This window comes from Seriola aureovittata, chromosome 24, assembly GCF_021018895.1.
Source record: "Seriola aureovittata isolate HTS-2021-v1 ecotype China chromosome 24, ASM2101889v1, whole genome shotgun sequence".
NCBI classification, from domain to species: Eukaryota; Metazoa; Chordata; class Actinopteri; order Carangiformes; family Carangidae; genus Seriola; species Seriola aureovittata.
Window position 1 is genome coordinate 10777565 of NC_079387.1, and position 26809 is coordinate 10804373.

The window sequence follows — 26809 nt, forward strand, 5'->3', positions numbered from 1 at the left end:
GCTTCTTTTTCTTATCTACATTATAAGGTGTTATTGTTAAGGTTTTTAATGGAGTGCGCAGTCCTCTACTGCGTATGGAGGATAAGCAGAAAATACTCGGATCATCTTTTACGTCTTGGCACATTTATCTATTTTTATTTATTTATTTTTTAATACAAGTTTATTGAGACATACAGAACAATACAAAATAATAGTGCAATGAAAATCTCCAGGGGGTTACAAACATATAAAAGAAATAGAATATTACAGAGGTATTACAAAAATATATCAAAGAGAGCACACATAGAAATAGTTTTAATAGCTTTCTTATTAGTGGAGTAATTAATGGTTTTTATATATTGTTTGACCTCATTGTTAAAAATAGAAAAGAGTGGTTTTTGGGCAGTGTATCTGCATTTATGGATATGCCATTTTGCCAAATATATGATCAGATTAATTACATAAAAGTGTCCTTTTTTTGTTGGTGGATAGTCAATGAAGCCAAACAATATGTTCAAAGCAAAAGGAAAAGTGTGGTAAAATGCAAGTAGAAATTAAATCACAAATATCCATCCATAATTTGGTGGAAAAGGGGCAAGACCAGAATAAATGAAAAATATCCTCAGGGTGTCCTTCACAAAATGAGCAATTAACATCAATATCTCTTTTGAATCGTTGTAGAAAAATGTTTGTTGGGTAAAATCTATGAATCAATTTAAAGGATACTTCTTTTGCTTTATTGTTTATCAAATATTTAGCTGACAAATTCCACATTTTTTTCCCAATTAAGGTTATTAATAAAGCACATTTATTTAACAATAAAGTGCGGACTGATGCGGACGGTTATGTTGTCCTCTCATCATCATGGCTCACACAGAACTGGCGCTCACTGGGAGCGTGATGACGTCACGTACTGTACGTACCGTAAACCTTATACGATACAGCAGTGCAGTATATCAGTCTACCATAATACAGGGAGTAAGGGCGCCATCAAATTACAACACTTAACAGTTGTGATGGAGAAGTGAACCGTGTTGAACAGCAGCATTATTTCTGCTGTGTTCAGTGTAATAATAGTGGAAGAAACACACGGTGACGGTTTAGCTAGCTGGCTAACATTAGCAAACAAGCTTCCGGTCAGTTAAGTCCCGACAGTAAAGTAACGTGATCTAAATCAAATCAGCAGCGTCCTGTGGAGACGAGCAGTTAGCAGATGCTAACACACAGTAAAGTGAAGATGAAACTCTCCCTGTAGTTTGGAGGATCAGGATCAGAGTCCAGCTCCTCTCTCCGTCTCACGGTGAAACTGCCAGTGAAACAGGTGAGAGACAGTTGACGTCACAGTGTTACCGACGTTTTCAGATCACAACACAAGGATTTTCTACCACTTAGCAACTGTACAGCTGCACATCGAGGTAGCTAACGTTAGCTGAAATTACTCACTGTGTGTGTGTGTGTGTGTGTGTGTGTGTGCGTTTGTGTGTGTGTGTGTGTGTGTGTGTGTGTGTGTGTGTGTGTGTGTGTCTCAGCTCAGACTCTGATCTCAAATGACTTAAACTTAATCCGAGTCCAACGCTCTTTACATTCACTCTGAATACATTTCATTTTAGCCAAATAATCCTAAACATAAAGAAAAGCTTGAAGTATCTTAAAGACTCACATTACAAGTAAAATAACTCGTCTTGTTTGATGGTTTTCTACTAGATAATCAATACAACTTGATTGGAAATGTGATGTATGAGGCTCTCACCTGTTCATTTGAAGGATGAAGATAGAAGAAAATCAAATCTGCATTGTCCAATCAAAGTGTCTCACGCTGTGTTTTCCCAAAATGCATTGCAAAAAATACTGTGAATTACTGTTTTAATACTGTTTCATGAGAGGAATTTACAGTAATATACTGCATTTAAAGATAACAGGATTGTACTGTTGAAATTTCCCCGTAAATTTTACAGGAATTTGTTACAGTGCAGATAATTATCTGGTTGATTCAGAAAAACAGAGCAGGAGTTTTTAAATTCATGTTCTGTGGTTTACTGTTAATACTGACACATAGTGTTCATCTGAACCAGGTTCACCGTCTTTACAGTTCTTCAGTATAAAAGTAGTATTTCATGCAGGGCTCTGTTGTACAGGCTTTCATCAAAACACAAATAAACAGCTGTGAAATGTTTTATCAGAAGCTTTTATTTTGAAACACCAGCACACTTAGTGACACAGAACAGATCATCATTATTATTATCATAGTGGTTGTTATTACTAGATTATTAACAGAATTGAAAGTAAAAGAAAAGCAAACAAGTGTTTGGAACAAGGAGAGCAGGAGGACAGGTGCAGTTTAACAGGTTCAAGTCTCTGACTTTTCCCTTTAAGAAACATGATCAATATAATCATCCTCTTTACCTCTAACTGCTCTGTCCCACTGTCACAGAGACCTTCAGTGGTAACACCTTCACTTCATCACCAGTGTGAATGAATGGAAACACCTTGTGAGTGAAAGTGTGTGTGAAGGTGTGTATGTGTGTGTCAGTATCAGGATCAGAGAACGACAGTTTTCCTCTGTTCCAGTCCAGATTCACTCTGATCCTCTGGAGCTTCTTCTTCACTGAGAGATCAATGTCAGGAGCTGATGGTGACCGTGCTGAGTATTTACCTCCATCAAACAATATACTCCATACTTCAGACCGTATGTCTCTCTTCCTCTGGACAGACTCTTCTGACACACCCAGTATCCAGTGTATATTGTCTCCAACCTCGACGTCCCAGCTGTGAGTCCCTGAGTTAAAACCCTCAGAGCCCAGGACAGAGCAGGACCAGAGAGAACTAAACCTCTCTGGATTGTCAGGAAGTTTCTGTCTCTCTCCTCCTCTCACACTGGTCAGATCTTCAGACAGGTGTAATACTGGACCAGCAGTGTTTGGGTCCAGAACCACAGGACTGTAGGAGACCACGTCCTTCATCTTGTTCCAGATGTTGAAGGTCAGGTTGCCCAGGTGTTTGGCCTGGTCTATCAGAGCTCCTGAGCCCAGCTGGTGATCCTCCAGCAGGGGGCGCTGCTGGACTCTGTCCACTGCAGCCTTGTAGCTGAGCAGGAATGAGACGTCTTCAGCTCTCAGCTCGTCCTCTGTGGCTCTGACTGTGTGTGAAAGAGCTGCTATCTCTCTGCTCAGAGCCTCCATCTTCTCCTTCATCACCTGACTCTTCTGCTCCTCTTCCTCCCTCAGTGCAGCCATCCTGGCCTCCTCTTCCTCTTCTAGAAACTGGTGAAGCTTCTTAAACTGCTCCTTCATCTGCGTCTCTGTGTGTCGGGCCTGGACCTTAATGTGTTCTGCTGTTTGATCAAACTTCACTTTAACTTGTTTAAGAGCATTTAACTTCTCCTTTAAGGGCTCCAGAGTTTCCTGAAGCTTCTTCTTGTGTTGTGGAGCAGCTTCATCGATGGGTCTGAATCTGTGGTCGGTGTGTTTTTCTGAGTCTCTGCAGACGAGACACACTGGCTGCTGATGGTCCAGACAGAAGAGTTTGAGTTTCTCAGAGTGCAGACTGCAGAGAGCCTCTGAAGATCTCTGCTCTCTCTCCTGTAAGAAGGCCTCACACAGGTTCTTCAGCACCAGGTTACAAGGTGGTTCAGGCTTTGAAGATCTTCTCTTACAAACTGGACACAGTCGATCTTGTTTCTCTCTCCACCAGCTCTGCAGACAGTCTTTACAGAAGCTGTGGCTGCAGGACAGAAGAACAGGATCTCTGAAGACCTCATGACAGACCGGACAGCAGAGATCCTCCTCTGATCTGGAAGCCATTTAGTCCCTGAGAGAAGCTGCAAACACAGCAGACAGAAAGTACAGTCAGTCATGGCTCCCCTCCCCCCTCTACTAACTTCACTGAAGTTTACTTTCACTTTGGAGTCCTGGTTTTTATCCGACTCACCTTCAGTGTGTGGAGTATCAGCAGGTGGAAGCAGCAGTGTTGTAGCTGGACTCTCTCAGAGGAAGCTGTTAGTTTGGTCTGAAGCTGAATCTGATCGTCTGTTTTTCACTCTGTGTCTCTCTCTAGTGAAGAAGAAGAACGACAACCTGTTTCCTGGTTTGTCTCGGATGAGTCAGGTGAGGGGAGGAGTTTGTGCAGAAGTCTGCAGGGACAGAGATTCCTTCGCTTCTTTTTCTTATCTACATTATAAGGTGTTATTGTTAAGGTTTTTAATGGAGAGCGCAGTCCTCTACTGCGTATGGAGGATAAGCAGAAAATACTCGGATCATCTTTTACGTCTTGGCACATTTATCTATTTTTATTTATTTATTTTTTTTAATACAAGTTTATTGAGACATACAGAACAATACAAAAGAATAGTGCAATGAAAATCTCCAGGGGGTTACAAACATATAAAAGAAATAGAATATTACAGAGGTATTACAAAAATATATCAAAGAGAGCACACATAGAAATAGTTTTAATATCTTTCTTATTAGTGGAGTAATTAATGGTTTTTATATATTGTTTGACCTCATTGTTAAAAATAGAAAAGAGTGGTTTTTGGGCAGTGTATCTGCATTTATGGATATGCCATTTTGCCAAATATATGATCAGATTAATTACATAAAAGTGTCCTTTTTTTGTTGGTGGATAGTCAATGAAGCCAAACAATATGTTCAAAGCAAAAGGAAAAGTGTGGTAAAATGCAAGTAGAAATTAAATCACAAATATCCATCCATAATTTGGTGGAAAAGGGGCAAGACCAGAATAAATGAAAAATATCCTCAGGGTGTCCTTCACAAAATGAGCAATTAACATCAATATCTCTTTTGAATCGTTGTAGAAAAATGTTTGTTGGGTAAAATCTATGAATCAATTTAAAGGATACTTCTTTTGCTTTATTGTTTATCAAATATTTAGCTGACAAATTCCACATTTTTTTCCCAATTAAGGTTATAAATAAAGCACATTTATTTAACAATAAAGTGCGGACTGATGCGGACGGTTATGTTGTCCTCTCATCATCATGGCTCACACAGAACTGGCGCTCACTGGGAGCGTGATGACGTCACGTACTGTACGTACCGTAAACCTTATACGATACAGCAGTGCAGTATATCAGTCTACCATAATACAGGGAGTAAGGGCGCCATCAAATTACAACACTTAACAGTTATGATGGAGAAGTGAACCGTGTTGAACAGCCGCATTATTTCTGCTGTGTTCAGTGTAATAATAGTGGAAGAAACACACGGTGACGGTTTAGCTAGCTGGCTAACATTAGCAAACAAGCTTCCGGTCAGTTCAGTCCCGACAGTAAAGTAACGTGATCTAAATCAAATCAGCAGCGTCCTGTGGAGACGAGCAGTTAGCAGATGCTAACACACAGTAAAGTGAAGATGAAACTCTCCCTGTAGTTTGGAGGATCAGGATCAGAGTCCAGCTCCTCTCTCCGTCTCACGGTGAAACTGCCAGTGAAACAGGTGAGAGACAGTTGACGTCACAGTGTTACCGACGTTTTCAGATCACAACACAAGGATTTTCTACCACTTAGCAACTGTACAGCTGCACATCGAAGTAGCTAACGTTAGCTGAAATTACTCACTGTGTGTGTGTGTGTGTGTGTGTGTGTGTGCGTTTGTGTGTGTGTGTGTGTGTGTGTGTGTGTGTGTGTGTGTGTGTGTGTGTGTCTCAGCTCAGACTCTGATCTCAAATGACTTAAACTTAATCCGAGTCCAACGCTCTTTACATTCACTCTGAATACATTTCATTTTAGCCAAATAATCCTAAACATAAAGAAAAGCTTGAAGTATCTTAAAGACTCACATTACAAGTAAAATAACTCGTCTTGTTTGATGGTTTTCTACTAGATAATCAATACAACTTGATTGGAAATGTGATGTATGAGGCTCTCACCTGTTCATTTGAAGGATGAAGATAGAAGAAAATCAAATCTGCATTGTCCAATCAAAGTGTCTCACGCTGTGTTTTCCCAAAATGCATTGCAAAAAATACTGTGAATTACTGTTTTAATACTGTTTCATGAGAGGAATTTACAGTAATATACTGCATTTAAAGATAACAGGATTGTACTGTTGAAATTTCCCCGTAAATTTTACAGGAATTTGTTACAGTGCAGATAATTATCTGGTTGATTCAGAAAAACAGAGCAGGAGTTTTTAAATTCATGTTCTGTGGTTTACTGTTAATACTGACACATAGTGTTCATCTGAACCAGGTTCACCGTCTTTACAGTTCTTCAGTATAAAAGTAGTATTTCATGCAGGGCTCTGTTGTACAGGCTTTCATCAAAACACAAATAAACAGCTGTGAAATGTTTTATCAGAAGCTTTTATTTTGAAACACCAGCACACTTAGTGACACAGAACAGATCATCATTATTATTATCATAGTGGTTGTTATTACTAGATTATTAACAGAAGTGAAAGTAAAAGAAAAGCAAACAAGTGTTTGGAACAAGGAGAGCAGGAGGACAGGTGCAGTTTAACAGGTTCAAGTCTCTGACTTTTCCCTTTAAGAAACATGATCAATATAATCATCCTCTTTACCTCTAACTGCTCTGTCCCACTGTCACAGAGACCTTCAGTGGTAACACCTTCACTGGGAGGTGATCCCAAGTGTGAAAGAATGGAAACACCTTGTGAGTGAAAGTGTGTGTGAAGGTGTGTATGTGTGTGTCAGTATCAGGATCAGAGAACGACAGTTTTCCTCTGTTCCAGTCCAAATTCACTCTGATCCTCTGGAGCTTCTTCTTCACTGAGAGATCAATGACTGGAGCTGATGGTGACGGTGCTGAGTATTCACCTCCATAGAAACATATACTCCATGATCCAGACCGTATGTCTCTCTTCCTCTGGACAGACTCTTCTAACACACCCAGTATCCAGTCTGTATTGTCTCCAACCTCGACGTCCCAGCTGTGAGTCCCTGAGTTAAAACCCTCAGAGCTCAGGACAGAGCAGAGAGAACTAATCCTCTCTGGATTGTCAGGAAGCTTCTGTCTCTCTCCTACTCTCACTCTGGTCAGATCTTCAGACAGGTGTAATACTGGATGAGCAGTGTTTGGGTCCAGAACCACAGGATTGTAGGAGACCAGGTCCTTCATCTTGTTCCAGATGTTGAAGGTCAGGTTGCCCAGGTGTTTGGCCTGGTCTATCAGAGCTCCTGAGCCCAGCTGGTGATCCTCCAGCAGGGGGCGCTGCTGGACTCTGTCCACTGCAGCCTTGTAGCTGAGCAGGAATGAGACGTCTTCAGCTCTCAGCTCGTCCTCTGTGGCTCTGACTGTGTCTGAAAGAGCTGCTATCTCTCTGCTCAGAGCCTCCATCTTCTCCTTCATCACCTGACTCTTCTGCTCCTCTTCCTCCCTCAGTGCAGCCATCCTGGCCTCCTCTTCCTCTTCTAGAAACTGGTGAAGCTTCTTAAACTGCTCCTTCATCTGCGTCTCTGTGTGTCGGGCCTGGACCTTAATGTGTTCTGCTGTTTGATCAAACTTCACTTTAACTTGTTTAAGAGCATTTAACTTCTCCTTTAAGGGCTCCAGAGTTTCCTGAAGCTTCTTCTTGTGTTGTGGAGCAGCTTCATCGATGGGTCTGAATCTGTGGTCGGTGTGTGTTTCTGAGTCTCTGCAGACGACACACACTGGCTGCTGATGGTCCAGACAGAAGAGTTTGAGTTTCTCAGAGTGCAGACTGCAGAGAGCCTCTGAAGATCTCTGCTCTCTCTCCTGTAAGAAGGCCTCACACAGGTTCTTCAACACCAGACTAACAGGTGGTTCATCCTTTGAAGATCTTCTCTTACAAACTGGACACAGTGGATCTTGTTTCTCTCTCCACCAGCTCTGCAGACAGTCTTTACAGAAGCTGTGGCTGCAGGACAGAAGAACAGGATCTCTAAAGACCTCATGACAGACCGGACAGCAGAGATCCTCCTCTGATCTGGAAGCCATTTAGTCCCTGAGAGAAGCTGCAAACACAGCAGACAGGAAGTACAGTCAGTCATGGCTCCCCTCCCCCCTCTACTAACTTCACTGAAGTTTACTTTCACTTTGGAGTCCTGGTTTTTATCCGACTCACCTTCAGTGTGTGGAGTATCAGCAGGTGGAAGCAGCAGTGTTGTAGCTGGACTCTCTCAGAGGAAGCTGTTAGTTTGGTCTGAAGCTGAATCTGATCGTCTGTTTTTCACTCTGTGTCTCTCTCTAGTGAAGAAGAAGAACGACAACCTGTTTCCTGGTTTGTCTCGGGTGAGTCAGGTGAGGGGAGGAGTTTGTGCAGAAGTCTACAGGGACAGAGATTCCTCCGCTCATAGTCAGACATCCGAGAAAAACTCAGCTCTAAAAACCTGTCAGTGTTTGATACAGAATGCATCTCAACTCGTTCTTATTTCAGGACTGTTACTTTTTTATTATTATTATTATTATTATTAGTTTATTATTATAGTTTTTGAATCTGAACAATGATCAGCTGTTCAACATGTAGTTATTGATGGAAGCTGTTAATTTGGTTTGAAGCTGAGTCTGATCGAGTTTTTCAGTCTCTAACTACGGTGAACAGAAACTTTTTTGGCGGGGAACAATAGCGGTAATATGTTGCAAAAATCATGAACAACTTTTGAATAATAAACGTAATATAAACATGAACGGCGCCTTCTCAATTCTGTAGGAATTTTTCCCCTGCCGTGTAAAAGTTCCTAACTTCCGGGTTACTTCCGTATACATCCGGCCAACTCCCATCATGCCTCTGGGCTGTGAGAACAACCTTAGTTTTCCCCCTTTTCTATTCGTCTTTCTTTTCTTTCTTTTTATGCTGAAAATGTAACGTTACAAACAGTAAGGCAATAATGTCTTGCAGTTATTATAAAATATTAAATAAAAAACGTTTAATGCAATATTTTGTGAAACTACCTGAACTGAATTAAAGCTGAAAGTCTACATTAATATTACATTGTCCTTTTGGATAATTTCGTTTCAGATTCAGTGCTGTGGGGCGCAGAACATTGTGTCACTGTCCAAATTATAAATATATGGACACCTTCACTAGATTTCATTTGCTGTAAGAAAGCGGTAAAAACAGGTTAGTTCCGGAGGTTGTTCATGTAAAGGAAGTAATGTCCTATAACAGACATTAGTAAATACATTTTGCTCTATTAAGAATTGTATAACATGTATAATTTTACCCCCATACATCTTAACCCATCGCTAGACTTTTTTTCATAAAACAGACACAGATATTTCTTCATTTATTAGTCGGACTGTTAAAAGCGGAACCGTTGAAACACGCTGTTGTTTGACGTCGTCGCTGCAACTCGTAACACAACAAGATCCGGCGCGGGAGCTACATTTGGCTGCATCTCTTGTAGCTAATGTTGGTACATTTAAAGTACTGATACACTTGTTTTTCCATATTTTATCGTGTTTTTAAACGTGTTATAAGATGTTTTGGCTGAATAATGACTGAACAACGTTTAGTTTTATCAGACAAAATCCACAGCGGAAGCAAAACAAACTCTGAGCTAACTCCCCTCCTCGGTCACGAATTAGCAACACGGGCCATTTATGATTAAAAGTTGGCATTTTTTATAATAAATATCACTAATTGTGTCGCCGACTTGAAGTATAGCTCACACAAATGCAGTCACGGTTTAAAATCATAAGCTATCTCACAGCTGTATTTGCTTATAAGTAGGAAAACTTTAAAAATCAGAGATTTGTGAATTCAGTTTGGTTTGATTCTCTGTCGTTACCGGCTTTTTTCCACTTGAATTTTCTAGCAAAAGTCAGTTCTAAAAGCCAGTCAGTGTTTGGATACACACGACATATACACTTATACTTATGTCAGTACAACTGCTGTTTTTTTCGTTGTTGTTTGCACAAAACAACCGCAGCATTTATTCCTACAGAGCTCTAAAAAATGTGGGTGTTTTTCCCCCACATTGTGTCACTGTTTGCACCTGATAGTTGGTGGCCGAATTAAAGAGCAGCTTCTAACGATGCAGACACGGTTCAAAAATATTACGGTATATACAGCGAGTGTGTGCTGAGAAGCAAAGGGGAGACTTTAAACTCTGAGATTTATGAATGGGGTTTGGTGATGGGGGAGCGTGTCAGGGCAACATCCTGCCCGGACACTCTCTAACCGCCGGCATCCGTCTCCAGCTTTGTATGGCTGTATATTGTAGTCTTAAAAGTTACCGATTTGGTATTTTTGCGATTTCCAAATTGGCATGAGTCACCCTCTGAAACGCGCGAGAGTGTGTCAAATGGCTACTGACGAGAAATACCTCTTTTCTTTCCCAGAAAAACAGCCCCATTACAGATCAGCAGAGAGGAGCCGGGAGCCCGCAGGAGCTGCCACTGCGGTCTCCCCCCGGGGCAAGGTGGTGATTATGCGGCAGGGACGGCGTCTGTCGCGGCTTTAACAGATCTCAGTCCAGGCTTTGGGGGCGCATTCCTTGGGGGTGAGTGATTCAAAATAAAATAAAATTAAAAAAAGAGTTTAGGTGAAAAAGAAAATGACACTGTGTTTTGGGTGTGGGTGTTCATAGGCATCCACTTTCAGAGCCAATCTGAAAACATGCATGAACCACAGTGTTGATCTGTCACATTAAATATCTGTGTTTCCTTTACTTACTGTTGTTGTTTTCATTATTGAACAATCTAGGGTTAATTTCCTGGTGATCAATTAATCATTTCAGCTGCACTCTAAGAAATAAACAAACCTATATCCTTTTATGTGTTGCTATAGAAAATAATCAGCAGGTTAAACTGTAATGAAAGTAATCATTAGTTGGAACCCTAATTCAGTTTCTCCAGTTTAACACGGATACACATGATTTGAAGCTCTGTGATTGGATGTTACTCACTGAGATGCACCATGGGAGTTGTATTTTAATTTCTTGTCTTCAGTTTTGTGTCCACAGGCTTCTAGTACCTTTGACTGAGAACCAGATATTTTCTCTCTCAGAAACTGTGTGCGTGTTTCCTTTCCGTGTAGTGAGTCTGTTTCGTACCTGCCGCCATGATGGAGGTCAGCGGAGCCCCGGTTGGCGTCCTCCTCCAGCGTCCCTGGCTTCCTGTGAGCATCGGCGACTGCCGGCTCCTCGCTAAGATCTGGTTTGGAGACTCGGCGTACCACATCCTGCTGACTGACATGACCTGTGTGTGGGAGGAGAGGATGGACTCAGCTGCCATCCAGAGCCGAGCACAGGTCCGTAGAAAACAGGGGAGGGTTGAGTTTTGCACCTTCACCTGCTGTCAGGTGTTATTCAGGGTTTTATTTCACACATGACTTCAGCCTTCGAGGATCTTGCCACCATTTTAAAATCTAAAGAGTGGCCAACAGCTAAGACACCAGCGGTTTACAGAAAGTGAAAGATGCATTTATGAAACTACAGATTAATGCAAAGACAAAGCAGGAAATATAAAATTGTAGTTACAGGTGAGTCCATTAGGATTTGACTCGCTGTACCTATTTCTCCTAAACGATGACAAATTAAAAGAAAGACCATTGTTTGACTCAGGAGTTCTGCAGGAAGCAGCATCACGATGATTGTTTTCATGCACAAACACGTGACTCCACATAAAGCTGATCAAGAATAAACTGCTCACACTTTCAAATGAAAGTACAAATCCCAAAATACAGAAAAACAAAACAAACTTTCTGTGATAAAACCACAAATGATTAAAGACGAGATTTCAAACAATATTAAACCTGAGAAAAACTTTATTCAAATAAACTTAAAAACGCTCTCAATAAGATAAAATTTACTGCTCTGCAATCTGTAGATAATGACCAATAATATCCAATAATATCTGTTTCCAGTGTCTATGTCAGACTCTAATAAAGGACTAATAAAGCACATGTAACCTACATCAGGTAGTCAAGTCGGCCATCTTGTTTTCTTTTCAAAGCTTCTGTGTCAAAAAGAATTAATTTTAAAAGTGACAAAGTTGGTCAACATTTCAAAGTCTTGGATCATCGGCACCAAAAAGTATCAAATATAATTATATTAAATCTGCCAACAGCGAGAAGATAAAATTCCCTTCTTAATTCTACAACTAAAGATCTTAAATGATGATTTTTTGCCCTTGAATCAGTTCCTGTTTGTCTGTTGTCATCCGCCAGGAGCTGAACAGGCGCCTGCGAGCCCCCGTCAAAGCGTTCTTCTCCCACCTGTGTGCGGTGGTCCAGCCCTGTCTGTCGGGAGGCGGGGAGCGAGCTGACGGCGAGGCCCAGATCTCCCTGACGCGACAGGAGGACGGCGACATCAGCATGAGGCTGAAGAGCGAGCTGGCAGGGCTGCCCTTCTACTGGGAGTTCCACTGCACCCCCGCCTCCGTCACACTGGTACGCTCCACGTGTCAGCGCTGGTTGTTGCAGCCTTAAAACCTGTGATGGTGACATGTGATCAGTGTTGGCGCGTGGTTTTACCCACTGTAGATTCAAGCACTTTAGTAACTGAGTTTGATGTAGAGGAGGATGCAGCAGCTAAAACCTCACGGCGTTCTCTCTCTGACACGATTTCCTGTGTGTTTCTCAGGTGTGTGCTCAGCTGGTGCGCCCCCTGCTGGCGATGAGCCGCCTGCTGCAGCGGCAGGTGGAGCAGCTGGGAGGTCTGCTGGCGAGGAAGGACGCAGAGATCCAGGACTACAGGGAGAACGGAGCCACGCTCAGCAGAGGTGCACACACACATCACACACACATCACACACACATCACACACACATCACACACACATCACACACACATAACACGACTTACATGGAGCAAACAGTACAGAGAGAGAGGCGGCCTTGCTGTTTACTGTCGAACAGATTCTAACTCACGTTTAAAACAGCGGAAACAAAACTTTACATCTCACAGCAGCTGCCAGTTCCTCCCTTCTCAGAATAAATCAGCACAATTTCATTTTATGACTTGATTGTAAATATTTAAAAAGAAATCAGTAATAATAATAAACTGAAAATGTGGGTGTTTCTCTGAACACCACGTCGGTCAGAGACTGAAATCCAGGAGAATCCATGGAACCCAGTCTGCTCCTTGCATATAGTTATACTTCTTCAGGATAGACTGTATCTGATCTGGATCATCTAGACTCAGATACACTGACTGTCTGCAGGAAGTTCAGCTGGAATATTTTTCTATGAAAACTCTGAGCATTAACTTTGTCCAGGGGTCACAACAGTCCACAGTCCGACTGTGACTCTGTGATGTGGAGTTACACACAGTTTAAAAGAGTATTTCTTCCTGTTTCCTGTTTCATTTGAAGGATTTTAAAAGATCTAAAGATGTGAAAGGTGAGAGGAACTTTATGAAACACAAATGTATTTGTTCAATCGTCCTCTGGATGTAACACAGGACCCCAAGGAGGGTCTCCAGCCACAGGTTGGGAAGCATGTGGTTAAAGTGAAGGTTGAACTGTAGCAGACCTTTTATAATGTGCTCACAGTGTGTGTGTGTGTGTGTGTGTGTGTGTGTGTGTGTGTGTGTGTGTGTGTGTGTGTGTGTGTGTTTGAACTCAGAGCGTCTGCAGACGGATGTTTTTGAGGAGCAGACCTACAGAGAGGACTTCATGGCAAAGGTGAGAGGTCAGCAACACACACACACACACACACACACACACACACACACACCGCAGCTCTGTTTTCTCTGTTTTTACCGTCCTCTCTGCTCCGTTCCCGATCGTTAACCGGCTGTGGCGAGCGCGGCGAGAACCACATGATAAAACACTGCGGCCGCTGGAAGGACGAGCAGCGCTCTGTCCGACTGAAACACGAGCCGCTGCTCGTTACCGTCAGCCAATCAGGACGAGGCGAGGAGCTGAGTCTTTTAATTTTCTGTGTGTGTGTTTGTGTGTGTGTTTGTGTGTGTGTGTGTGTGTGTGTGTGTGTTTACTGTATTCAGGTGTGGAATTTCTCATCTCTGACTGTGCTGACCCCTGACTCCTAGTGTGTGTGTGTGTGTGTGTGTGTGTGTGTGTGTGTGTGTGTGTGTGTGTGTGTGTGTGGACATTTCAGATCTACCTGTGGAATTTTCAAGGTGTGTGTGTCGGCTGCCTCCTGCTTCAGTTACCTGTGAGGTTTTCTCTCTTGTTGGTCTTGAGCTCCGTCTTTAATGAGAGCACAGATTTTGGTTTCTGAGGCCGGTTTTTATTTTATATTAAAGTCACATAACGATATAATAATCGTTTGATCGTTAGGAAGGAAACTTCGCCCCGCTGTATCTCAAGCTCTTTCAGACAGGGTTTATTTCTCGAGGGGAGTGGGGAGATTTTATTATTACCTGCCGTGGTCGGTGGTTGTAATCCAGTGTGGAGCGGGAGCGAGTCTCCAGCAATAATTACAGCCGGGCTGATGCTCCTCCTGTAATTTAAAGCTCATCTGGAGCTTTAAAGTGGATCTTTGAGTTTGTTCCAGGAGACGAGTTTCTTTCCTCCTCCTGCATTTTATCAGCTTAGTATGAAACTGGACGTCTGAATCACGTTCACACCAACATAGAGACCTTTTTGGGAACCAATAGCACGACAGAGAAACACCTGCCAGCAGGTAGACCCTGCTTCTCTGCTTCAGCCTACATCTGTTTATGTTTTGGGAAGATAAAAGTAGCTGCATTAGCTGTTAGCAGTTCCTGTTTGCAGTCAACTCATAACCAACACCAGATCACACCGACACTGAAGAAACCTTCACAACATGATGATTCTCAGGCAACTGCTGAAGCGTCTATTTTCCTATGATTTCTTGGTGGATTTATAAATGTTTTTATTTAAATTTATTAAAAAAAACTAGTATAAAGATATAGAATATATACATGTATATAAATAGTATAAACAGAAAGATTAGCTGAACTTCTGTCGCCCTGGTGATGGTGAGACCTGGTTTCATCTAAAGGTCGTTGATGTCGTGGAACCTGATCGTAGGGAATTTTCCCTCCACAGGTGACCTTGCAGGAACACACTGCGGCTTAATTCCCAGTCTGTTGAGCTCATCAGTTGCATCATGTGGTGGTTTTCGGGGAGGAAACCGGCCTGTTTGTTGATGGTGTTTGTGTAAAAGGACAAACCAGGAAGGATTCACATTTATAGTTGGTGGAAAGGCTCCAGCTCAGGTGCAGGAGTCATGGAAAGTTACATCGGGGTCACAGTGGCGGCTCTGTTTTCAGCTTATTGGTGACTAGTATGATGGTTGAGGAGGGCGTGTGGACAGTCAGAGACCACAGAAGAAGAAGAACGCTGCAGTGGATCAAAGTCTCCTCTCTCATGGCAAATTCCACCGGGCTGCGAGGAGGCCGCCTTCAGACCAAAGTCCAAACTGGAATAAAACGTGTTCGGGAAGAATGTCACCGGGATGCGTCAAACAGAGGAACACACACACACACACACACACAGACACACACACACACACACACACACACACACACACACTAGATGGACCACTGTGTCTGTGTGTGTGTGTGTGTGTGTGTGTGTGTCTGTGTGTGTGTGTGTGCGTGTGCATGAGGCGTTTGGCATGTGTGTGTAGTATTTATCTATCAGGGTAGGGCCTTTGCGTGTGTGTGTGTGTGTGTGTGTGTGTGTGTGTGTCTGTCCACCCACTGACTTGTGTTTGTGTTCCCGTCTGTGTCCGTCTCCATGGCAACATTCGCTCTCCAGGCCATCAAGCTCAAGCTCAGAACTGATGCACAATGTTTGAAATACCTGTGATGAACGTTCACCTGGAGTCTGTCGGACGTTTCAGTCCAGGGGGAGGGGCCAATAAAAAATACTGTAGGTGTAACGAGAAAATGATCTTGGTATTTTGGAGAAAAATAACGATATTTAATGATAACGAAAATAAAAAATAACAAGATAATTTAAATTTTTGGATTAACCAGATAATTCTCTGGTTAATCCAGAAAAGCAGAGCAGGATTTTCGGCTGTGACGCTGCTGTTGGAGCAGATGTTGCGTTTCCGCAGGTTTAGGCGCAGAAACGTGTTTGATACCGGCTGAGGAACCGAACAGCGCTCTCTGGTGTCGAACTCCTAATCAGGTCGTTTTCTGTTGTTTTCCTGGTGCGGACCGTCTCGCTCAACATGTTCTCGTCTTCACACTTTTGTGCAGCTTGAACAGTCGAGGTGTGTTTTTGTCTCAGTAGCTTTAGACGGAGTCGGACCAGTGATATCGATCTTCTCCTCTAACGCCAGAAAATGAATAAGCGGAAGTGAATAAGCCTGTTTCCCACAAACCGTTGCTTTAAAAGTGAGTGTATAAATGACTCAGAGACGGATCAGAGCCACAGGTACAACACACCGTCTGTTTGTGTCTCCTGTGCTTGTAAAAACCTCCCAGCTTCAGTTTCACCTTCAGTTTTTCCTTCCTTGAACTTCTTTGACATTTACGCAGATATTTACGTGGCGAGTGCCAAAAGACGGCAGCGCGGGCAAACATCCGCCTCGTCACCCGCTCTTTGCGCGTGTTTGTGCTTGCGCCATTTGTGGCCTTTGTTTCCCACAGCAAGGGGAGCGAAGGGCAGAGGGAGAGACGATGATGACAGGAGCAGCAGCTTTTATTTTCTACTGCAGCTTTCCATGAAAGCCCCTCCCCACCCAGTCACCACACAAACACCCCACCCAGCTCAGGTCAACATTTACATGGGTGGAATTAGCCTACGCTTCCCACTGATACACACACACACACACACACACACACACACACACACACTTGGATTTAACTTGGGTACAGGCTAAAGCTGGTCATGGAGCTGAAAAAAATGTTCAAATCCTTTTAGGATCACATCAGCTTCCCTTAGGACCTAAATTTGGAGTATGTGTGTGCATGTTTGTGTGTGTGCATGTTTGTGTGCGTGTGTGTGTGTGTGTGTGTGTGTGTGTGTGTGTGTGTGTGTGCGTGTGTGTGTGTGTGTGTGTGTGTGTGTGTGTGTGTGTGTGTGTGTGTGTGTGTGTGTGTGTGTGTGTGTGTGTGTGTGTGGTGGCAGCAGCTCATGACCGGGCAGAGGGGAGTGTCTGCTCGTCCACACAGAGGAGGCTGTGACGCATGCTTTTGGTTTTTCAGAGCTGTGAGTCTGTGTGTGTCACTGAGGCTGCGCTCTTTATCTTCTTGTTTATGTGCGTAAAAGTGTGTGTGTGTGTGTGTGTGTTTTCGGCGCAGCGTCACAGTTGTCAGCTCTGAATTGAATTGTCACCGTTCGGGAACGCCGCCCGCTTCCTGTTTCATGAGACGGCGGCTTCACAGCTCCACGGCGACCGCTCTGCAGTGTAACGACATCTGACAATTAGTGGCCACTTCTGACCGAAACACCTCACTGGAGCTGCACACAATCGCATAATGGAGCCAAAATGTTGCGGCTTCCAAATGTGGCAGTTCTTACTCCAAGTTTCCTGCTTCTCTGGTTTAAATTGTTGGTTTTTCTGGTCGGGATCTGTGTCGAACGTGCTTCAGACTGCTTAAAAACAAAGTGAGATTCAATCAGAAACTCCTCCGTTCTTCTTCACGGCGCAGAGATGTGCAGGTTTCCGTTTCCTGTGAGAGCAGCTGTCACGATGAGGGTGAAAAATTATCCTTAAATGCTACGTAGCTCTCTGCGCTAATATCTGTCTGCGTCAACCAGAGGCTCTAAGTTAGGAGCAGAGCAGCGACCGCAGCAGCTGATGGAGTCCAGAATACACAAACACACAGTTTGACTTGAAGCAGCCAAATGTAAAGAAAGAAGAGAAGCTGCAGGTATTGATCCTGCAGAAGAAGAGCAATCCAACAGTAAAACGATTGATTAGCGCAGACGGATGAGCTGAAACATGCAGCTTTATCTCTTCTGCTCTTTGTGCGCGGTTCTTTATGTGGCCAAAAGTCTGTGGACACCTGAAGATTTCACCCCTACTGCTCTGAGAGCCTCCGCTCCTCCAGATGTTGAACCCAGCTGCAGGGCTTTGCTCCCGCGCAGCTGAAGGCCAACACCGATGGAGGACAATAACACAGTGTCGTTTTATGGCAAGGACTGTGATTGGTCGTCTTGAGCTTGTGATGCCAGTGGAGGTCACTGATAGTCTGGGCAACAGTAAGTGGTTTGAAGAGAGGCTCAGGGATCTGAACTCCGTCTGTTGAACCACGTGAATAAAAGACTGTGAACACAGCGACTGCAGGGGAGGAGGCAGCAATGTAAATACAGTTCCTATCGAAGCAGCGTGAGGCCTGATAACGAACAATACGTGTGTGTAGTGTTGTGTCGGTGTTGTGTTACAGCATAGGCACAGTATGTACAGCAGGACTCCTGTTAACCCCCTGCATCAGCTATAAATACAACACGCTCACAGTTAATGTTCCAGTTCATCCCCAAAGGTGTTGGGGCTCTGCAGGTCAGTGGAGTTCACCCACAGCAACTGTTCAGACCCGTTCATGACCGAAGCTGTCGCATTAAAAGGTGTTTGATGGACGCCGGTCTTTCAGGATGCGTTCAAAGACAACTTCCTGTTGAGACGTATCCAGAAAAAGAGAGAATACGTGAGGGGAGGAAGGTGGCAGCCTCCTCCTCCTCTTCTCCTTCCTCTTCTTCTTCCTCTCTCCCGCTGTCCTCTGTAAATCATTGACTCTCAAACAGAGCGAGCAGCTCTTTATCTCACATACCTGAGGAATTCAGGGCCCAGGTGATAAGTAGGCGAGGCTGATACGAGCGAGATGTTGAGCCGGACGCAACATTCAACCTCATTTTCCTCAGTCGCAGTTCATTCGTTGTGTTTTTATGTTGCACACACTTTAGGACTGTTGTGGCAGCGATGTGCATGTGATGAGACCGAACCGGACCGGATCTGTTCCGGTCTGGGTCGGGTGTCGACAGTCGGCAGATAAAATCATGTAGTTTATGACGTGTAATGATTCTAGTCTCATGTCTTCTGACGGCTTCTCCTGGACTGAGCTCTCCAGTTCAGTGGTTGTGTTGGTGCGGGAGTGTGTTCAGTGTATTTACTCAGTCGTAAGGTTTATCAGGAGATCTTGAGAAGTCTTAAGGTGTTAAACAGCCCTGCAGGAACCTGGTTTCTGCTCCCGAAGACGAAAACACACTCGTGCATGTGTGTGTGTCCGGTCGTCATGTTTGTCGCGAAGCTTAAAATGTTACAAACCCAAATGGAGAGAAAGAATCTGAACCTTTAATATTTGATGTGCAAATAAAAAGAAGAAATCTGTGTTGAGGGTGAAGAGAGAAAAATAGCAACGGCCAAACGTCGTTCGTCTCATGGAAGCAACAATCTGAAATGTGCTCTGACATTTTTAATCAAATAATGAGAATCATGAGTTGTAGCTGTAGTTTATATTCTGAGATGAGTTAAAGATGGCAAAACAAAAACATCTCCGTACAGTAGCTGTTCCTCCGCCTCCTCCTGTGCCGTCTGTCAGTTGCACACAGTTTCCACAGGGTTGTCCCCGCTCCGGGTCTGTAATTAGGGCCTCTGTGGCCTGGCTGCTCCCCCGCTTCAGCTGCTGCTCGCTGGGCCGAGCCCCGGCCTGGACCGGCCGAGTGCGGCGTCCCGCAAAGACATCATGAGTCTGTGAGCAACATGAGAGCAGCAAACACAAAACACGGCAGCAGCGCTTGTCAGCACGTGAACACGCCGGGCGCAGTTTGCAAGAACCCGCCTCCCGGGATACTGTATTTTATTTTTGTGACACTTAACACTTCCTGTTACAGCAACAGTTTGTAAGTGTGCGGTGCACCGAGCTGAAACTGCTTTAAAATGAATGTCAGCCACAAACAAATATTGGTCTTTCCTCAGCTGACGCATCTGGAGTTCACAGTTCAGACAAGAGACTTTTGTCATGTGCAGCTCGTCCTGCTTTTGACTGTGAGCTGGAGATTTCCCCCCAAACCTGCAGCAGCAGGGCTGACACCCAGACTTTAATCTGAGTCTAGAAATAAAAAGGAAAGTCGGCATGGTAACGAGTCCTCGTCCTGTTTCAGGAAATAAATGAGGTCACATTAAAGAAAGTCGGACTGTACGAGCCAGTATTCACCAGAGGTGTAAACATTTCACCTGATTTAAGGCGCAGTGCTTGTGTTTAAGTGCATCTGATCTCCAGCTTACTTATTTTTATCTCTGATGCTTTCAGGCGCATCCTGTGGTCTTCCTCGGCAGATGGACTTGTCCAGGTGGAACGGAGATGATTTGTTTTTGTCACGTCACAAATTCTACGCCGTTTTCTAAGGTCGGAGGTTAATCGCAACCTCATCGTCTGAGGAAGGCCATGAGATGTGGTTGAAAGCTTCCAAAACAACAAATATAAGTTGGAGAAAAGAGGTTTTTACAACCTTGGCTTTCTGCTCATCTCAAACTCTTGGTTCTGTGATGGAATAATTGATTTAAGTTATTTATTTGTAAATATTTTTCATTGATTATATTTATTACTTCATTTTAATTATTAATGAGCATCATAAGTGACACTAATGAAGATCCGAGGGTCTCTCACTGAAACACCTGAGCAGGTTGTTTTTTAGATTTTTAGACGTGGCCTTTGTTTCTTAAAATGTAATTTATTGATTAGGAAGAGGGAATCTGCATCAGTCATCCAGCTACAGATGGATCTCCAGCAGCCAATTAAAAACCTCTGCACCTTCACCTCTTCCCTCGTCCGTCCTCGAGTCGTTTCCTTTTTGTTTTTCCTCCCGAGGACGTGACCTCCAGCCCTCGGGGGTCAAGCGGAAAGCGGCACATGGCGCTCTGATTCGGGGCGGGAAGCTGAGGTCACGCGGAGAGAAAACCAGGTCGAGGGGAGAGAGGGAAAGCAAACATGAGGTCAGCAACAGAGACGAGGATGAGGGAGAGTGAGTGTGAGACTCTCCGGCACCAGCCCCCCCCCCCCCCCCCCCCCCCCCCCCCCCCATTAAACAACAACAACAACAGCAGCAGCAGCAGCGTCTAAAATCAGAGCTGTTTACCTGCTAATAATAGAGAAACACCAACGAGCTGCCAGCCCCCCCCCCCCCCTCATCACCTTCCCCTCACATGCTTTACTGTGGGGTAGGGGGCGTGGCCACCAGGTGAGCGCTCCTCCTCGTCTTCCTCCTCCTCCTCCTCCTCCTCCCCTGCTCGTTTCCTGTGTGGTCGGAGGACTTTGTTCAGTCATGAGAGCAGGGAGGAACTTTCCAGAACATTACTCAGCCCGACAGAACGGGCGAGAGGTTATTGACCTGCTGTAATCACCTTTTTATTCTGCGTCTGGCATTTCATTTCTGGTCAGCGGCGGCAGATAACAATCCTCTCGCTGCCGTGTTCACACCCTGTTGCCACTTTTATACCTTTCCTAAAATACAGGAGGCATGGAAGCTTCGCTCTGCCCGGAAAAGAATACCAGCCACTAACTGTGAATTATAACAGACTCTTCTGATTTTTACCTGTTAAGTCAAAAATGGCGATAATATGATTTTGATCATTTTGATTTAATAAATCAACTTCTTTTTTTTTTTTTTCAGCCATAAATAATTACAACCTCAATCTGATTTCATGCTCCAGTAGTTTTCCACACAACAGCAGGTGACTGGAAGGTTGGAGGTGTGCAGCTCGCTGTGGCGCTGCTCCTCACGCCGCCATCGCTCCCCCGACAGATTCACAACTGATCCTCCGTCAACAGAACAGATAAAATCCCAGATGATTGTAGATGATCTCGGTCAGCGCTAAACTCCTGTGCGATTACAGCCACCCCCGTGTTTCGCCAGTTAAACGCTTTTAATGTGAAGTGGCAGCAGCAGGAAATGCTGTGTTAGCGTTAGCAACAATTAAAGAGAGCGACAGGTGAACAGTAGGCTGCATCTGTTCTCTGTGAATCTCTTGTGACTCCACCAACAAGAAAGAACTGAAAGATAGAACTGTGATTACAGACTGTAAATACACTGAATGGGTTTAAGAATCTTAAAGCTCCTCCAGTGTAAAGGTCTGTGTCCATGTGTAGTGTGATTATAGATCAGCTCTAGCTTCTATATTAATACTGTGAAAGTATCAAAGCCTCAGTCCACAGAGAAATGCACACAGCCTGTATTCAGAAACTGAGCCTTAAAACCAGCCGTCAGGACTTCTGGAACTTTGTGATGTCACAACAAAGCAGTCACCAAGCCCCGCCCACCTGGACCCACCATCCAAACCTTGCAGGATTTGGTTTCTCTGAGTGTTTTTACCTGAAATCTGTTGTATTTTTATTGGATCACTCAGAAATCAGTCAGCCAATCAGAAGAGAGGCTCAGAGCCTCCTCTCTTCTGATTGGTTCACAGACCTGTTGTTACTAGAGCTGCAGAGAGAAGCCTGAGAGAGGAGATGTGAAACTACACTGAGAATTATATCTTCTCATTGATCAACACTTCAAAATAAAACAGGAAGTGGGAAATATGGAGGTTTAATTACTATATCTATCAATAATTAGATTATTTTACCAGAGTAAAGTCAAAATGTTGGTTTGGTTTCTGATTATTTTGTCAGAATTGTATCTGTGTTTAATCTATGTTTTTCTTCTTCTGGTGAAATGTGCTCCGGGTGGGAAACAGAGGAGGGGCTTTAAACTGTCACAGAGGAAGTTGAGCGCAGCTGGATCCAACCGATCGAACACAATATTTCAGATGAAATAATGTGAAGTGAGCTGGTCGGCAGCCAGAGAAGGAGGGGGGGGTCACTGACAGGGGGTGGGGGGGGGGATAAAACGAGAGAATAAGGATCGGCTTTCTGCTGCTTTCTCTCCCCTCAGCACATTGGTTTCTCTGTGCCCAAAGCAGAACTAAGCCTCACCAGAGCATACATTTATTTTTACGATATTTAAACAAACAAATAACAAAAATAAATCAATGCGAAACCTCGAAACCTGACCAAAGTGTGTTTAGGAGCCCCTCTGCCCTGACAGCGAGCGGGAGACCACCAATTTCTCCCGGTCAATATTTGAGGAGCTAATTTGGAGAGTTTGTCCTCTCCATTGGGGAAAAAAAAAATCAGGATTTAGTGAATAGCGTGTGTTTTTCTATGCGTCGGCCGTGTGTTCGCATAATGTCGCATGAGTTTACACGCAGCCTTATCTGTCAGGCTCGTGGTTTGACAGAGCTGCTGTGTGTGTGTGTGTGTGTGTGTGTGTGTGTGTGTGTGTGTGTGTGTGTGTGTGTGTGTGTGTGTGTGTGTGTGTGTGTGTGTGTGTGTGTGTGTGTGTTTCAGTTGTTCCTGCTCACCGGTCTACCTGTGGTCAGCTGTGCCAATAATGCAGCTTTGATTAGAGGCTTATCGCAGCCCCAGCACACCCTGCATCACACCTCAGACATGTGACTCCCACAGCAGGGCCATAAAACAAACATACCCAACGGCACCGAGCTGCGCCTGAAAGGGAAACTTCAAATCATGTTTTCAGTTCATGCATCTGATTATTTACTGGCTGTGAGTCTGCAGACGGATTGAAACTCACATGACGGCTTCAAATAAAGACACATGAAGTGTACAGCACAAAAACAGGAAGTGGAACTGAACATACTTTGTGTTTCCAGAGACGATTAACTTGGGGAATAAATTCAAGTCACATAAAAGCTAAAGTGATCCCGGACATTTGAACAATGAGACGTTTAAAACATCTGGAACATGTAGTTTTGACTGTAGTTTCTCTTGGTTACGATGAGACAACAACAACAACATGAAAACACTGGCATAAATAAAACATGAATTATTGGTGTTGGATAAACAACATGTGTTATGTGCAGGTGATGGAGGAAACCCGTCTCTTATGTCCTCCATCTTTCTGTCTCCTCCCATCAGGCTCTTCCCGTGGTGAGCTCCGAGCAGCAGGACGCTCACGGCTTCGACGCCGAGCTGCAGCACCTGTACGCCTCCGTCGTCGCCCACGGAAACGCACGAAAGCGCAGACTGTCGGAGGAGCGCTGCGTCGAGGAGGAGGATGAGGAGGAGGAGGAGGAGGAGGAGCGGCCGGCCGCCTCAGAGGAACCCGACCTCACCCCGTCTGCAGGCGAGTTAAAGTCCAGGAAGGTCAATAACAAGTTTTAGGATGCTGCAAAACAAAAGGTCACTTTCTGATACATTAACCTGTCAGCTGATTTCACTGTTTTACATGATGATCATAATTTTTTGCGCTCTGCAAAACAATCTCTCGTCTTATCAAGTCATTCTGTTTTTATTCCTCTGCGCCGCCGACAGCCATGTTGTTTTCAGGTCCGTCAGTCTCATCTCAGTAACGCCGAGACGGAACTTCTTCAAATTTCGCACCAATATTTACTTGGACTCAAACATGAACTGATTAGAGTTTGGTGGTCAAAGGTCAAAGGTCAAGATCAAGCTGACCTCACAAAACATGATTTTGGCCTCGTGAGCGCAATATCTCCAGAACTCTTCAAGAGAATCCCTTTAAATTTTTCACTCGGACTCGAGGACGAATTGATGAGACTTTGGTGGTCAGAGGTCAAAGGTCACAGTGAAATTATGACATAATGTCGAACAAATGTTAAATATTTTCTATGACTCTGGATAAACAGGGATGTGACCTGAAAGAGAATTTGACCCTCGTCTTTGTCTCCAGATCTTCTGCCGGAACATTTCATCACGTTTAATTAACGGCGTGTTTGATCGTCTCTGTCCTCGTCCTTCAGGCGTCGGATCCGTCCGCACCGAAACAGCTGAGAGCGACAGAGGACTGCGCCCCAACGGCCAGACAGAGGCGACCAGAGCCAAGATGGCCGACAGAGCCGCAGTGCAACAGGTACGACGGGAAGAAGACGTGTCACGTCTTTCATTCTCTGTAAATTGTTGTAGTGATTTTTGACATTTATTGGTTTTAACTTTGTGATAATTGTCACAGAAAAGTGTCCAGATTCTTTAAATGCAAAAAACCAGAAAGAATCCACAGTTTGATCCTGTAGTTACGGCAACGCAGTGAAATATTAAAGTATTAAGCACTAATAATGATTATAATAATAATAATAATGAGGTAGATTTTATACAGTATAATGTTGTTCAGTAAAACATGACTCAACATCATAGAACTTTAATTTCTAGAGGAGAAATGAAACTGATCTTGACTTGAAAGTTAGTGGATTTGCTCAAAGGGTTTGTTGGAAAGTTTAAAAACTATTTACAGAGAATTTAAGAGGTGAAGTGTTTCACTCAGTAAATAATTCAAAGGTGAAGAACATTAAACGAGACGTAAAAAAAAAGATGAAAAGAATTATCCGTCCTCTCCTGTTTGTCCTCCAGTCTCTGCCCGTCACCTGCAGCCCTGCGGAGCGACCGGCCTCCAAACCAAAGAAGAAGAAAGTGGGACTGTTCAGATGAGCCCGAGCAGTAGGACACACACACACCATTAAGAACTGCAATAGAAAAGGTTTTTTCCCACGTGGAGAAAAATGGAAACGGGTCTGTCTTCAAAACCACTTCCTGTTTTTAACGTCTTCACTTTTACAGGTTGAGAAACTTTATCTGCTTTTAATTTGGTTTAGATTTTATCATATAAACAGGTTTTTAAACGAAACATTTAATTCAATGAATTCATTTTTCTATCTTTAATGGTCTTGTGATCTGCTGTCAATATTTCAAACATACAGGTAATTAAACAGGTAACTAGATTAATTTCTCATGTTTTAATGAACAATCAATTTTCATGTCGTCTGAAACTGATTTATTGATTTTGGGGTTTTTTAGAAAAGTCGAACAAGCTGTTGATTAAAGGTGTAAATATAATTCTGATGGTTTTTGTCCGTTATTCACAAAATCAGTTACAGAAAATGTTTAAAGTATCATAGATGAAAACTCTAAAACTTGTCTCGGTCTTTCTAACACTAAAGAAATATTATTTTTATCTATTTTAACACAGTAACTTTCACTTTTATTACATTTAATGAGGAGAATCTGTTTTTCTCTTCGTCCACAAGCCTCCAGATCTTTATATTTAAAGACACGAGCTGTGTTTGTGTCTGACGGGGGGTTCAGGAGCCGCTTGTTTCTCCCTGCGCTCAGACGGACGGAGAATAATGGGTGGAGAGCGGTCGATAGATCTGCCTCCCTCCTTTTCTCAGAGCACAGTGACATGTTGACTCAAGGTGTTGCAGCATCTGGGGAATGCTATTGAAGTCTTAGTTGAAAAGTCGGTGTTTGTCTGCGCGGCTCCGGAGGATTTCAAGTGTTTCTGTGTGGTTTCATTTTGACCGTGAATAAATCAGGCACACGAGAAGACGTTCATAGACTTTTTACTTCACTTCCTGGTGACGCTGCTGCGAATCATTCACCGTTGTCTCCGTGCATGTGACATTTCCGTCTGAATCGTGGAATGATGAGCAGATAGGACTGAAGACGTTTCTCTGTTCTCCAGGTTATAGTCAGGACCGTGTTATTATAAAGCCCTCTCCAGGAGATCTTAGCAACCCTCCAGGAAATAATCAGCAGATTAAATAAAGATCAATCTATTGTTGTTTGCATTTTAAACCTTTTTTCTTTTTGCTCCAGTCGTTCTTATGTTTTATCTGAAAGAGGAGAAAATGATCCCAGACGGTCCTCGGACCGCGGTTTGACCTCCTGTGATGGAGGTATGACATCAGCAGAGGGCTCAGCGGGCTCAGCCGCCGGGTGTTGGGTGACCCGTCTCAGTGAGCGACACCTCGACATAATTCAGCGCAGAGAGCCGCTGTTTTATCCGCAGCTGATCCGGGAGCAGACGGTCGACCATAAACATCTTTAACAGCAAAATCAGAGCAGCTGCTGATCGCTCCTCGTCTGCTCCTGTATTTATAGTCGAACGCTCCCAACGACGCGTCACAGCCGCTTATTTTCAGCTTCTGCAGTTAGTGGTGGATTAAATATAGACGGGAATGAACGTGGAACAAAGTCAATTATCTGCCTTTT

At 43.8% G+C, this 26809-nt stretch overlaps 3 protein-coding genes across 6 annotated transcripts; 1 reads left to right on the forward strand and 2 right to left on the reverse strand.

The window, feature by feature from the left end:
• Positions 1 to 1514: 1514 nt before the first annotated feature.
• LOC130165367 (nuclear factor 7, brain-like) lies at positions 1515 to 4081 on the reverse strand. The gene is made up of 2 exons (XM_056370594.1): positions 3907 to 4081; positions 1515 to 3796 (listed from the first exon to the last, which is right to left on the reverse strand). Exon 2 carries the CDS (start codon positions 3777 to 3779, stop codon positions 2385 to 2387), a length of 1395 nt encoding a protein of 464 aa, XP_056226569.1. The 5' UTR covers positions 3780 to 3796; positions 3907 to 4081; the 3' UTR covers positions 1515 to 2384.
• A 1003-nt stretch (positions 4082 to 5084) lies between these two features.
• On the forward strand, positions 5085 to 25651 carry nhej1 (nonhomologous end-joining factor 1). 4 transcript variants are annotated; one of them, XM_056370605.1, is made up of 10 exons: positions 5085 to 5432; positions 8169 to 8209; positions 10262 to 10422; positions 10959 to 11171; positions 12090 to 12311; positions 12505 to 12643; positions 13486 to 13544; positions 23720 to 23927; positions 24565 to 24674; positions 25169 to 25651. In XM_056370605.1, exons 4-10 carry the CDS (start codon positions 10983 to 10985, stop codon positions 25244 to 25246), a joined length of 1005 nt encoding a protein of 334 aa, XP_056226580.1. In that variant the 5' UTR covers positions 5085 to 5432; positions 8169 to 8209; positions 10262 to 10422; positions 10959 to 10982; the 3' UTR covers positions 25247 to 25651. The 4 variants fall into 4 exon arrangements, with proteins under 4 accessions (XP_056226580.1, XP_056226578.1, XP_056226577.1 ...); XM_056370603.1 differs by lacking the exon at positions 8169 to 8209; XM_056370602.1 differs by lacking the exons at positions 5085 to 5432; positions 8169 to 8209 and adding an exon at positions 9239 to 9329.
• On the reverse strand, positions 5641 to 8207 carry LOC130165366 (nuclear factor 7, brain-like). The gene is made up of 2 exons (XM_056370592.1): positions 8043 to 8207; positions 5641 to 7932 (listed from the first exon to the last, which is right to left on the reverse strand). The coding sequence occupies exon 2, from the start codon at positions 7913 to 7915 to the stop codon at positions 6521 to 6523; it is 1395 nt and encodes a 464-aa protein (XP_056226567.1). The 5' UTR covers positions 7916 to 7932; positions 8043 to 8207; the 3' UTR covers positions 5641 to 6520.
• Positions 25652 to 26809: the final 1158 nt, after the last annotated feature.